The sequence below is a fragment of the Thermobia domestica genome, chromosome 13 (assembly GCF_964235325.1).
Source record: "Thermobia domestica chromosome 13, izTheDome1.hap1.1, whole genome shotgun sequence".
Taxonomy (NCBI): Eukaryota; Metazoa; Arthropoda; class Insecta; order Zygentoma; family Lepismatidae; genus Thermobia; species Thermobia domestica.
This window is the reverse complement of record NC_137466.1, coordinates 13,019,019-13,034,638: the sequence shown is the minus strand read 5'-3', so window position 1 is coordinate 13,034,638 and position 15,620 is coordinate 13,019,019. Positions and strand designations below refer to the sequence as shown.

The window sequence follows — 15,620 nt, the reverse complement described above, 5'->3', positions numbered from 1 at the left end:
ATGATTCTATATTGAACAAATAAATTAAAGACGTTATTTTTTTTAATTCGCGTGTACTAGCAGCAACGCCATGTAAGTAAACGACGGCTAAGACCATGAAAAAAATACAAGTAAAAACAAATTCTAATAACAACTGAATAATATAAAAGATAACTATCAGACGGAAATCATTTTTTTTCTTCTTTTAGCAGGAAAAATGGATTATATAATGAAAGATGTTTTAAAGCAGGAACGAATCTCGCTTAGGTTTTTGCCTGGTGGTAAGTTTCGAAATATAGATGATACCTTTCTGTACTTTCACACTTGTTCTTTGAATTAGGAAGGTGCATTCTCTATCATCACCGGATAAATGGCTGGTGGGTTTATCTACTTCCTTTAGAACATTGGTGCTTTCTTTGCCCTACGATCCACTAGATTCAATGACAAGAGTTACAAATTTCTACTTCTCTGTTAGGTGATTCTATTTTCTTCTTTTTAATGTTTCTTTTCGACTGGGCCATTTAGTTTGTTTGATTCAAATAAAGCTTTATCCATTTCTCTCATTATTCAATACATAACACTGTCTTTCCTAGTTATGCACATGATTAAAAATGCTTATGAATAGTCAAGTACAAACAGAAGTTAAAATATTAATACTTTCTAATTGCTCTACTATTTTGTTAATAAGATGGATCCTAATTTAAACGTTTGGATTTCTCATTCTTGTAGTAAGTGGTTCCAGTAATCGGTTAGTGTATCGATTTTTAAATCTGCTACAATTAGCGCAAACCATGTGTAATCAGTATTTTTTCTTTGATAATCAGGTAGTCATTACTGGATCTGCGAATATCAGAATGAGAACAGTTCCGAGTACAGTAATAGTAGTGAATAAAGTGCGAATATTATTGTATTTTGTAATTCTTCACACATGATTACGTATCACGTTCATAATATACTATAAAAGAAACAATATTATTCTCATTAGAAATAAATGCTTTGAACTTATATATTTTTAAACCTTTTACAGGGCTTATGTGAAGGATGCGAAACCTTGGCTGAATGTGCTGTAATGGGAGACGTTAATCATTATCCTGTCGAGTCTGCAACACGCACTAAACTTTATTTCCGTACAAATGATGAAGCACCATTTTGTGACAGTGAGGGCTTTAATTACAAAACGTGGTTGAAACTTTTGTCACGAGAAACAAAATAACTTCTCCTAGAAGATAATGACAACACGAGGTAACTACCTATTCTTTTTAAAAACTTAAATACACCTTTTGTTAACAAGGATAAATGAATAAGCTTTCAAATGTTCATTCTACCTTTCTTAACAGAAGAAATATACTTCCAAATGTCATTGGAGGTTTGTGGTGGGGTCACTGTATAAAATGGTCTCAATATGAGACATAACAAGACTGAGCCAACTCATAGAAAAGAGCTGAGAATATTTTGCCTATTTATTCGACTAATTCAAAGCAGTGATAATCAGTTTATAATACACTGTAGTACAGGACGATATAGAATTGTACTACAGAATATTTACTTGTGTCTTCTGAGCAACCGTTACCTAAGTGGTCGTAGCTCTTACACATTCTATGTGTTTAGGCTACTTTGCTCTATTCTATATATATATTCTGTACATTAAGCTTTACCTTGCCGTATGTTTGAAAATGGGCTTAGTAGCGAGAAAATCAGGTTCAAAGGAAATACTTTCACAGCTAAAAGTCAAGCCTCAAGTCAAAAGTATATATCTTTGTTACACGATGCCCAAGTCCGATTCGAGTGGAGGGAACGTTTAAAACTGGAACGCAATAATTGTGATTTAAATTCCAACTTTAAATATAGATACACTTCATAGCCATTAAGCTCAAACGAGATGCTACACTACAACTAAAACAATCTATTGAAACATACGTGATGACAGATAATTACTTTGAGCTATGCCTTGGAAAAAATGAGTTAAATGAAATGATAAACCTTGTTTATATATCGAATGTATCAGAAGTCTGGAACCATACTTCGTTTTAAGTAAGGATATGAAGAAATGGAAAGAGAGGGAAAGTTATTTGGAATAGGTGGTTTTAAATCTAACATGATCATATCTTTTCAATACCTCCAGCCGTTTTAGCTATATAGTGGTTAGTTCACCTGACTTTTCCCTTGGGACCTTGCCATAACATCAACACAGTATTGTAGGGAGGCTGATTCGAAATATTCTGAGTTTCCACATTTAATAGTGTGCACGTTCTTTATGTCATTTTTGCATTGTCACATTTTAAGTTGGAGTAGTTTACTGAGCTGAAGACTATCATTTAACCTAGTGTGCCTTATCTGCATGGAACTCAAACGGCTGATGTGATTCGAAGAATTCTTCAGCATTTTAGATTAAAAACTATCTATTTCCCTCAATTTTCGTTTCTTTCGATTTTTTCGCATTTTTACTCATAACGGATTTCGCCTATGGGCATGTGCTCCTCAAACATCTGGCATAAAGTTATATATCATGATGAACAAATGCTCACCTTTCAGTGACTGTGTGTATGGGATAGTGCTGTAGAGAAAGTGTTCATTCTTCTCATGAACGCCTCTGTATAGTGATGAGATAACCATTTACTATTTTCACTTACAAATCTTAAAAGAAATGTTATGGATAAAAGAACAATAATTTCAAGTTCCGTTCAACCCTTTCCTTAAACAATCGGTTATAAAGGATACTGAAACTTAAGAACAGTTTGAAATCTTGTAATTATAACAAAAGAAGGCTGTTAATATAATTGTTCGAGTAGTACTAAGAACTATTACCTTTGAATATAAGCGAATTTACTCATAGGTACCTACATAGACGGACAGGTTAGAGACATTCGAAAACTACCAAAATGTATTTTTTTATGAAAACGGAGAGCAGAAACACAATGTGAATGTACTACAATTTTATATTTTTCGACCGGTTTGCATATCAGTAAAATCTCAGTTTCTACTGAATGTTAGTCGAGCAGTAGTTTTGGGTTCGGGCCTTCTACATGCCATTGAAGAAGATGTAAAATCCGAGTTAGCTTGCGAATATGAGAGTAGTATACGTAAAAAGTCAGCTAAATTTTTTGCTACTCAGTCACTGATTATTACTTTCAGTTTGACTAGCTTTACGGAATCCTTAACAATTGCAAGTACTTGATTAAAAGTACGTGCCACTATTCACAGTCCTCTTCGCTGCTTTAAAGAATATTTTGGCTGCTTTTGTAACTTTTGTAATACAAACTTTTGTAATACAACTAGTGCTAATTACGTATAGGAAATTAATAGCATGAAGGACTGTAAACGCGGCAAAACTATTGTTTTAATTGTACAGGTGATAATGAGTTCTTTGAGTAGGTACTGCCTATTTTTTCTAAAACAGCAAACGAGTGTGAGAACTTATGAAAGTTGATAAGGTTTATGCCACTGATGTAAAACGTCGCAACAGAATATAAAGCATTTCAAAATGAAGCAACGAAACCAAGTCAGATTTATACAACGTGAAAAACACTTAAAAATACATACTTTGAAATTGGAATTGAAAACATGCGTATTGATTCTGGGTTTCGAATTTGGAAAACTGCTATACGAGAAAATAAATGCTACTACTATTTCTCTAAATTGTTATTACTTAGTCATAACTTTTCATTTTTATTACGTAATTGGGAGGTGGATGTGTTTTTGGTAGCCATCCAGATGCTGTTTGTGATCTAAAAGAATTCTCATAGGTCTAACTAGAGCTGACATGTTGAAAGATTTTTCTAGAACACCGTAAAATACGTTTAGACCACTGGCAAACTTTTGGGCTAAAGGCAAATTCCATGGTCCTAGCAAAATACTTTTATAGTTAAACTAGGAAACGCTATGCACGAAATGACCAGGCATTCCAGTTTGTGTACCGTAAGAGTGCAGATATGCACAGGCGTGAAATGTTGAACACATGCAAATTAAAATTATTGGTTCCTACGATAACTCTTTCTGAATTTGGTTTCAAAAACAACTGACAATTACGTAAAGTAAGACGAGGCTTCAAATAGTATTCATACGAATTGATATCAAAGATTGTATCAACCTCAACCTGAACATTATATTTTAAAAGATTGTTACTTTTAATTTTAGTTACCCAACAGTTATACTATTATTACAATTCATTTAAAGACCAAGTTTGCATCCTGTAGAGTACAATTTTATTTGAATCTTTTCTTCGAGTGTATGATTCTACATCTGTTACTTTGAGAAACGTAAGCAACATACTGATTGTGCTGCAGAATACTATACCAATCGCAATAGAGTTAATCACGTACCAAAACTTAATTTATTTGATATTTTTTTGATTGAGAAATATTTACATTTCTTTTTATTTAGTTTCTCCATCACAAAGCCTGAGTGTTTTTGGACCCCATTAGTGTCACTAAATTCTTCTGCTGATTATTTCTCTACGTTCATTACTTGCTTTAGGAAACGTTCCCACAATGCTTAGTCATTATTCCACTCTATCAGTATCTATTTGATCTGTCTCCTCAATTATTATTAATGCAGTTACATTTACATTTTGATAGTTATGTGCTTATATGTTTCATAGTTACAATGTACCACTGATGAATTTCAGTTTCAGAATATATGTTCAGTTTTCTATTTTATTTTTTCAGATGACCCATTGTAATTAGTTGTCTTCGTACAATATCCAATCTTCTCGGACCAAGAATTCACTTCAATCTTCAGCTGTTGTAATTAGAACAAGTCTGTGCATCCAGATTATGAGTTTATAGAACATGTATTTTTGCAAATAAAACTACATTGAATAATTATTATTTCGTTCTTGTAATTTAAACTTAAGAATACTGTGGTTTATGAATATTCATGCGGATTATATTTGATTTTAAATGCTTTTTTTCGTACATTTCCTCAACACTGCCTTATACGTCTTTCCACATTACATATTATCGGACCTCATAACTCAATGAATCCTTGAAAATATTGCCTTAACGGTTTATATTCAGCGTTGCGTGGATCAGTTTCTGTAGAATCTCTGAACTGATAGCGGCGTTCATTATCATCTCTCAAGACATGAAGAGAACAAAGAATTACAGCGTCTTTTCCAAAAGATGATTGTCATTATGATGAAAGTAAAATTTTATTTGAAGTTTGCTTTGTATGAAACACAGGAATTGGAATTTGGAATTTGGAACACAGGAACACACTTGAAATTTGGGTCAGGTTGAACATCAATGATCAGGCACCTCAGCAGTTCACTATGATGTTGTCTGAAACTATCTATCTAAAGTGTCAAATCACATTCACATCTTTGAACTTTGAATCTCACAGTAAGCGTTTTGGTAACATGGCGACGCACAACAACCTGAAACCCAGATTTACTAAAGATTTTGAGTAAGAACTGAACCTGATACACTTGCAAACTATTCATTGGCTGTGTGGTGTGGATGTGGTGAGATTGCTTACGTTTTCGAAATTCGTTTTTTAGTCTTATGACTTTTTACTTCTCTCCTTCCCATGAGTTTTATTCTGCAAGTGAATAAGTCTGGCCTTATCAGAATCATTGACAAACACAAAACAAAAATAAATAAATAGTACAAACTCAACCTATGAAGTTAAAAATATTTCCGTATTGATTTGTTTTATTAATATTAAAACTAAAGAAATCATCACTCCGAACGATAATATGTGTACTTAACCGATAAAGTAGTACATATATTTTGGATAAAGAATTGTATACAACACAATAGTATAAAAGAAATGCTCACTTGCAGGGAGGCCGATTCTTTGGTGTGTATGTAATCATATTATTACTAAAATTACAATATTAAAGAGTCTTTGACCTATCACAGCAACGTGAGCAGCTAGAAATCAGGACACTACTATTGTGAAGAGGACACTACTATTATTGAGTATGATTCGGTGTATGGCGACCTCTGAAAACTTACACCCACAGCGTCCGATGGGCAGCAAATGATGCATATCCAAGGCGAAAATCAAGTACACCACTCACAGCTATTTATGCTTCACTGTAGGTCGCGACACCAGTGTGCACGCTTAGAAATCTTGCCATGTGACTCAGCGAGAAAGGAACTGGCAGAGTTACTTGAATCATCTCGCAGGTGACAGACTAAAGTTTGTTGTTGTCTTTGATGGGATATGTATTTACCTTACATAATGGAATAAAGTTCATGGCAGTCCATACAGACCTGTTCAGAAGGGCCAAAACATGTTCTTACAGCGGTACTCAGCAATATTCCCAAAAGGATTCATCATTTGGTAGGTTTCTCGCACAGAGCAAACAGCGTCTCCGAATGGTGAAGTAAAATCTCAAAATTAACATTGTGCATTATACTCTTGTAATGGCTGAAATGTAAGACTATGAAAACACATCATTGCATGAAATCTCTTAAGCAAGATCTGAAAATGTTAACGAAGTTGAACTGCAAGGAATCAAGGCATCCAGCCACACGGAGAGAGCATCGATGAAATTATAATGCTGTATGGAACAGGAAACTGGAATTGCTGTAATATCGTTCTCTGACATTCCTGTCAAGAGCTCAGATAATGTAATGGATTACTGTGCTTCCGTCCCCAAACTGTCAAAAGTCTGTAAAAAGGAGTGAGAGACAACACTCATGATCCAGCTGGAACGCGATCTCCCGCAATGGAAACTCTGATGCCAGGCAATAGTCAGTAGAAGTTGCCTGCAATTCGAATACAACCTGTGGTGGAAACACGGTATTTCCTTGGTAAGTAGCATATCCAAATTATGGTACATAAAGTGATTCAACCTTCCTATGTGCAATGGCATATTTGGCAAAGTCATTTTCGAAGACGATAAGTCTCATCATTCGGCGAAGCCAATCATTATATTTCTGAAGCAGATTACATGTGAAACAAGATTTCATGCAATCCGTGAGACAAGAGATAGTGAGATAGTGCTTATATTATGAATTCAATGGCTAATGGAAAGACATTGCCAATGAATTTATTCTTCTATACCAACCGGAAGTTATGGACCTAGTGCTTCCTGTGTCAGTGTTTAAACTTTGATACTGGTTTCATTCTGACTGAATGAGTTACTGATTCAGTTCTAAATTTAGTTGTTTCGAATTATTTCTACACTATGTGACAAATCACGGTAATATTCTAGTCTTTCTTTCATCTAGTTTGGTTTCCAACGAAAATAATTTAGCGGATAAGCTGAACCTGCTTGGTTCTAACTAAAAGTCTTGAAAACTACAAATTTAATAGGTAATAAATACGTTTTTACAGCAAAAGGAAATTTGACATGAAATCTTTAAGTTTCAAGTCCCTCGATGGCGGCTAAGTGAAAGGATACAGTGATGATGAGAAACGAATGTAATGGTTTAATGAAGGGAGCGAGAGGAAACCCCAAAACGCACTCATGCGGTATTATTCAAGACAAAACTCACTTATCGCGAGCTGGGATCGAAACAAGGACCCCATACACCAGAGGTGAATTCTTTATCTGCCAGTCCACTGGCAGTCCAAATACACCACACTGGCAGTCCAAATACACAATCACTTTGCTTCAAGGTTTCTGATAGATTCTTTACACCAGCATGCTCTTCCTATAGCGAAGTACAGAAATATGAGTGAAGTGCAGCAACAACGTCAAACCTTGATACATTGATTGGTTCGCATTAGTTTGTTCAGTATGTTGCAGACAACATAGATCACAACATTAATACACTAGATGGTCATGGCACCTTCCATGGTATGGGCTCCATAGCAGTAGTAACTCCTGGAAAGATAGTAAGTAGAGCAGTTCCCAAGAAGGTAATCACAACACACGATCTTTGTACTGCAGAAAGAATAAAACTTATACAGTACCAGACACCCAAATCACTTGCAGAGCTCAAGTTCAAAGAGTCTTTAGAAGAGCCTATGAAACTACAGAATGATATCCTTTGGAAACTATCACCATTTGCAGCATATTCAAGAGCAGGCTTGTCTGGTTTTATGCACATGATTCATAAAGGTCACCAGCACCCAGGAAAGTGATTTATTGTATTCTTGTCTATTTTTGATCTAGAACCATCAAATATGTCGTGTATATACTCTACTCTTCTCTTTCTGAATGACCAAGCAAATAAGAACAGTTGCACACCAATCATAACATTTGATCAACCGTTGTGGTGGAAGGCTTTAAGCATTATTGAAAATGAAGCTGAAGGAAGTAAGTTGAAAGAAGTAATCCTTCTACTTGGAGGTTTACATACTGAGATGAGCTTTCTGGGGTGTATAGGTCACCTAATGATAAGCTCTGGTATAAAAGAAATTTGGAGCAGATATATGGCAATAACTCAGTAATTCATACGCTTAGTGAAAAGGCTGTATCAAGAGCAAGAAGAGGACACATGTTAGTAGATGCTGCTTTGAACATATCAATATCAGGGGCTTTGAAAATACCTTTGCTACATCAATGGATAACTCCTACCAGTCAGGAACAGAGTGACACAAATCGGGAGCTGCCAGTAGAAGATGACACTGAATCTGCAAGGGATGAGATGAATGGTCTTATTGTCAGTGTTGGAGAAATATATAATAAAGTAATGTCTGGTGATGGTGAAGATCAATATTTGGAAGATGGGTCAAGTACCTTATTACTAGATATAAATAGTAAACTAGAAAGTATCAAGGACAAGTACAAGGTGGAAAGCAGAACCGATAGATTATGGGTATAGTACATGAAAATGGTAGACATTTTAAAGAATTTCCTTCGGGCAGAGCACATCGGCGACTGGAATCTACATTTATTAACTCTAAAGGATATTTTGCTGCAGCAGGGCACAATGTGTACACAAGCACAGCCTATGTACACCTTCAAAAAATGCCAGAAATTAAGAAGTCTCACCCGATTTACTTGTTTTTTGTTGGTATTTTAAAAGAGTGTCTAGTAATTTAAACGAGTCTGTACAAGTTTAACCATCTCTTACAAACATTAATAATGTATCCTTATAATATTCATAACTTTACTATCTATGGGCATATTTTTATCATTTTGTAATAAATGGAAAATGAATAGAAACACGATCGGATGATTCCTGGTTTAAAAAGCTATCCATTTGATGTATTAAATATATTTCACGTAAATTGGAACAAAATTGGAAATTTCTAGATTTTGAGAGGAAATTCAATATGGCGGCCAATATGGCTGCTTTCCCATGCTCGGATTTCAGTAGACTTGTGATATATTGTTGCGGATATTATTCCAAATCTAAGAAACCTTACTTTATTTCTTTTACAATTAGTTTGATGTTTTCACCTAAAATGACTATACTAATTTTAAATGGCAAATTGTGCATAATTTATGAATCATATCTTGTAAAAAAACGAAACGCGTCTGTTATTTCTTTTCTTCCTATAGCGCTGCTGTTAAAAAATCATTGAGGTAAATAGTTGACTAATTTGTGTACAGAGTTTGGCACTGATATTGAAAGTACGACCTGTAGGAGTTGTGAACTCTGTGGGTCTGAGTTTCCAGTTAATCTTAGTGATTGGCACCCAAACTTTGTCATTCGTACAAAGTTTAAAGAGGTTCTTGGGCAATAGGGATGGAAAAAAGTGATCCAAAATAGCGTTATTTTCCTGTCTCATGTCTTCAATTCCCCAATCCACCATTTCTGCAATAATACAGGCTACACTGTCTTTAGTTGCAAGTGACAAATATGGTAGGTTCTGCAAGTACTGAGTACTGCAATTAGTAAATTCATCTGATACTGAGTATTCATAACATCTGATTTGTGTTTTCGTCATAGGTAAAGATCTTTGATATGATCTGGTGTTAATAATCCTCTTACAGGTAGCAAATTTCGAAGGTCTTGCTGTCTGATTGCAATTCTTCTGATGAAACATTGATAAATTGTATAAATGAGGTACCATATCAACACAAAATCTGAACATCTCTTCAGGTTTTAAAATCGTGAATTTCACATCATTGGAACAAGTTATAACTCAGAAACTATTCAAGTCTCAATGATGAAGTTTTATTAACTAGTTACTGCACAACTATCGTGTATTGCAAATTTGGCATGCGTCACTTCTGTCCTCCTTTAGATATTTGATGTTGAATATACTCAATTTTCGAAAGTTTGGAAAGTTTGAAAGTTTCCAAAAATCAAGTATAAGATAGACCTGAAACTTGATTGGAACTTTGTTTACTATCTAGTCTCTACGTAAACAAAGAATTGATAGTGAGTCTTGTTTATTTCATTTCAAAATGTACATCTAAAAATGACCATTTCTTGGTTATCAACCATAAAGTTCAGAGCTTCTTTTATCAACGTTTTAAACTACCTCTCAATGTGCATAGAACACAAAATGTTGTCCATTCCATTATCTTTCATATGGTTTTGGTTTAAACTCATTATCTTTAAAACCTAAAATGTTACAGCGTTTAACGGAGTCCTCTGAAAAGTGCAAAACACGCTGAGGTGCCTATACAAAACGGCCGCCAGAAACAAAGTAAATGAATATCCGTTTTTAACTCCTTAAATGTGATACAAATTTAGTTTTAAAAAATCAGAAATAAATAATTTTTTTCAGCAACCTTTGACCTGGAAATTGGTCGATTTCATTTGGATTGACCAGAGTATGTCATTTTGGACACACAAAGTAGTCACACCTAAGTGGTACACTTAACAGTGCCTGCCTAAAGTCATCGAATCTATGAAATAGTCTATGATCAAATTCAAGAATGGACAGCTCAATCATGGCAATGCTTCAGCTCGCTCACCGTGCGAAAACCTGCACCAAATATTTGACAAGTACAAGACTGAAACTTCTTTAACAGCTTCCTTACAGGCCAGGTCTAGCTCCCTTGGACTTCGAATTCTTCAAGTATGTGAAAATGAAACTGAAAGTGATGTAGTTTTCCAGTGATGAGAATCTTGTGAGGGCTTGGTACAACAAGGTGTGGCTTACTCCCTAATGAAATTTGGCAAATTCTGTTTAATCATTGGTTTCGGAGAATGGATAGGTGTATTGAAGGTAATGAAATTTATTTTAAAAATGAATTAATGAAATTATATTTCAAATATTTCGTAGTATACCTTATATATATATATATATATATATATATATATATATATATATATATATATATATATATATAGTGTTTTAAAAACAACACCGACAAACATTTGGGAGGTGATACCTGACACCAAAATAAGACAAAAAGTATAAGCCAACCTGGGTGCACAAATGCTTCCTTTCTAAGTTATAGGCGGCCGAAAACAAACAAAAAAATGAAATTTTAAGGTCCATAAGTCCAAGACTATAGGACCTACCGTAGTCGGGTCAAGACTTCACTTGGGAACCAGTACGTGATCTATCCAAATATGTATGTTCCAGAATCCTGCGGTACTTCCACAACGATTTTTACAGGGTTAGTTATTGAGTACTTCAAATTATTTGTCCTTAGAAAAAGTCTCTCTATAAAAATTGTTGCATGAGTACCTTAGGATTCTCAAACATGGATTTTTGGATAGGGCACGTATTAGTTTCTAAGTGAAGTCTTGACCTGACTATGCTAGACAACATAGTTTTGGAGGTATGGAAGTTTGGAATTAATTTTTTCATGTTTTTGGCAACCTATAATTCCGAAAGGAAGCATTCGTGCACTCTACTTGGCTATACTTTTTGTCTTATCTTGCTGTCAGCTATCACTTCCGAAACGTTATGGATGTTGTTTTGAAACACCCTGAATATATATAAACATACACCCACACCCACCCACTCATATATATATATATATATATATATATATATATATATATATATATATATATATATATATATATATATATAAACAGAGAGAGAGAGAGAGAATGACATAGATATAACTTCGTAGAAGTGTATCTTAACCATAAGAAATGGTAACGTGGCCAAATAATGTTCACTGACTGACGTTTGGTTGGCAACACGAAGGCAATTCCTTCTATAATAACACAACATGGTTTCAAACGAAGTATAAAAACAAAACTGGAATATCTTTAATGAGCGATTAAAAAATAACGAGAACTGAAATTGTGAAATCATCAATTGCGATTTCAATTGATGTAAGCTAAGAGCCATCCAGATAGAATGAGATAATGAGTTCATTGCTAAATGCATTCTGACAGTACGAAGCTGACAATTGTAATTTCCAGCTATCATAAATATAATTTGCAATTACCTGTCCTATAATAGGCGCTTAAATTTAAACTGGGTACTAAACTACAATAGAAAAGTATGGACAATAAGAAGTGTAAGTCGTTTTGCTTTTAAATGACAAGATTGTGTCACGGTTTATGAATGTATTGCAAATTGAAGCTTGACTGACAATTGAATATATTTAGTTAGACTAAGAAATTTCAGATTTTTTCTTCTATTTGTAAAGCAATCCGGAAAGCTGTAGGTCAGAAAGATAATTCAAATTCGAATACAATTCACCACTCTTACATACACGCTCATCATCTATGAACTTTCGGAGTAATGAACAGATTGCATTAATATGCAGGGTGTTTCTAAATAACACCGACTACGTTTGAAAGGTGATTTCTGACATTAAGATAAGACAAAAAGTATAGACTATCCCCGGTGCACAAATGCTTCCTTTGGGAGTTATAGACTGCCAAAAACATGAAAAAAAAATGAAATTTACATCTTCATAGCTCCGAAATTGTGGAACTTACTATACTCGGATCAATACATCACTTAGGATCTAAGAGGTGTTCTATCCAAAAATACATGTTTCAGCATCCTGCGGTACTTGCACAACAATTAGTATAGAGGCTGGTGAGCTACCGACATATAATCTGAAATACGCATCAACTACGTCTATAAAAGTTATTGCGGAAGTATCTCATAATTCTCAAACATTGATATTTTATTAGAGCACGTATTTTATTAGTTCCTAAGTTAAGTCTTGACTCGACTAGGGTAGCTCCCATAGTTTCGGAGCTATGGAGTTTTAAAGTTCATTCTTTCATGTTTCTGGTAACCGACAACTTCGAAAGGAAGCATTTGTGCACTCATGTTGGTCTATATTTTTGGTCCTATCGTGGAGTCAGGAATCACTTCCCAAATGTTGTCGGTGTTGTTTCGAAACATGTTCTATGATATAACCTGTAATAAGAACTTTAAACTAAATATTGGATCACTTTAGTAAACATTTTCAAAAGTCAAGATCTTTAAAAAAAATCAAGTAATATTATCATACAGTGAGTAGCAATTTATTAGTTCCTGGACAAGGAACTATCAACAGTTTCCTCAACCTTAGAACGCAATATAAAATAACGTTTTACATGCACACCCTAAAGGAGGATACTACGTGCATGTTTGCCCCGCGTACAGAATAAACTCCTTCTACCTATGTCTATAGCATTTGTGAGTGTTACATAATATGATAATGTGCTTATGTTTCATTGCTGGACTGAAAATCAAACTGAACCTGGGTTGCTTTTGAGAGGGATATGTTGTGCCCTTTACTAAGCAAAGTTTATTTATTGATCTATTTATTTATTTCGATTTATTTTATCTGTAGAGGTAACTATTATAACATTGCGAATTTTTCATCTAATAAAACGAGTACAGCAAGAAAACATATAATAGTATAATATACGTTCTAAAGTAAGACGATCTCTCTCTTTCTCTCTCTCTCTCTCTCTCTCTTTCTCTTTCTGTTTCTCTTTTTGTTCTCTCTCTCTCCATTTCTCTTATTTACGTACACATATCCACATGTATTACAAGAAGTATTTTTGTATCTATGTGCTCCTAAAATTATTTGAGGAGTTGCTCTTTTTCTTTCCTGCAATGCGCACATTTAGAAGTAGCTTTTTTTGCATGTGTAAAGGTAACCAAGAACGTTTTGTAGCTTTTTGTGGATGTCTGTGTTCAATTGGCCATCACCGTGAGTTAGATGTGAATAGAGTTAAGGTAAAGGTAAGTTGTCGGTCTGGATATATCCAACATTCTACATAGTTGCGGCAAATCAGTTATACCCTGAACCTGTGTAATAACAGAGTGAACTTAGGACCTCCACAGATTGTCCTAGGGGCGTCCACACTCTATGAAACTTGTGTGAAACGTCGCTGCAGCGGGCACGCGGCCGTAGACCACGTGCCGTAGACCAACACAACTCCAAAATGAGGATCTTCAGGCAGCAATTGAGGTGAACAGTAGACAGACATGTGAGGAACTGTGACTACAATCCAGTTAGTGGAGAAACCATTCGGCAACACCATAATTTCTGAAGTACTACAAGTTGTGTCGATGGGTCCCACATGATTTGACAAAGGGACAGAACGCTACGCTAGCAGACACCTATGTTTCTTTTCTGTCTCGTTTAGGAAGGAGCCATTGCCGGACAGGTGTTAACCTGTGCTGAGAGTTGAGTCATGTACGAAGCTTTAAGGCGCTTTCATCATTGGTTAGCATCTAATGAACCGGTTCCGAAACAGCCGAAATCAGCACTGCACCAGAAGAATTTTCTCCTGTATGGTAGACTGCTCGCGGCATTGTGCATTGAGAATTGCTACCAGCTGGTCAGGGCATCAATACAACCTATACTTTCAGAAGTTGATAATTGCTCTGGAAACTTCAAAGCCTGCACTTCTGAATCGCAAAGATGTCCTTTCGATACAGGACAACGCTAATCTCCAAGTTCTTAGGATTACCCGGGACACCATTCTACGCTTTAGATGGAAACCTCTGTTGCATCCGCCATAGTCTCCGGACATTTCGCTGTAAGATTTTTGCCCGTTCAATTTCTTGGACAAGCACCTTAAATTACGCCAGTTCAAATTCTTAGTAGAGGTGCAAAATGCACTTGATAACTTCTTCCCTTCACGGCCCACTAATTTCTACCGTGAGGGAATCCATGTCCTTACAGAACATTGGCAGAATGTCGTCAATGTTAATGGGGACTAGGTTTGATCTTCCAGGTACATCTTAGGTGAGATATCATTGTTCGAAGGTGGTGGGCGGAAAAGTGACAGAACTTCCTTGTTATTTTGTACATACTTGCCTTGGTGAATATAATTGAACACCGTCCTCATAATATCATACTTGCCATGGTTTATGCGGTAAATGGTTGACATAAATATAGACGTTAAGAGAGCCTTTAACGTTATATTTAGAAGTCTCGAAAAATATTCGTGACTGAGTCTCGTCCGGCCTGATTAACTAGAACTCCGACAAACACAATTCACCAAATAGACATGACAACCCTAAGCAATTAAAACTTCATGTTTATAGTATTATTGCCGAATTTTGTGCTATATTAATTAAGTCCAATACCTGAGGAGGAACGTTAATTCCCAGTGTGTTTTTCTAAATGTAGATACGATTCTTAAATACTTGAAACATACTTTTGTATTTATTTGTCATCCAAAATTTGAGATAATTCAGTGGTTTGTGAATATGAAGCATAAAAAAATGATTTAACAAACCTGTTGAATTTCAATGATTCCGAGTGTGCCTCTATGTTCTTAGGGACAAATTTCACATATTCATTCATGTGAATGTTCACAATCCCTATAAAGAACACATATATTTTATTTTATCTATGATTCTCACCTATTTATACAGTGATAAAAGATGGGACTATCATTTACTGCAAT

General features: G+C 35.1%; 1 protein-coding gene across 1 annotated transcript in view; it reads left to right on the top strand.

Moving 5' to 3' along the window:
- Positions 1 to 4,781, top strand: part of LOC145669125 (pancreatic triacylglycerol lipase-like) — a 58,327-nt gene extending 53,546 nt beyond the window's left edge. Inside the window, exons 8-9 of the mRNA XM_081737471.1 lie at positions 1,007 to 1,221; positions 4,644 to 4,781. Of these exons, the coding sequence (XP_081593597.1) occupies positions 1,007 to 1,192 (186 nt within the window). The 3' untranslated portion in view covers positions 1,193 to 1,221; positions 4,644 to 4,781. The remainder of the gene's footprint in view (positions 1 to 1,006; positions 1,222 to 4,643) is intronic.
- The last annotated feature ends 10,839 nt before the right edge of the window (positions 4,782 to 15,620 follow it).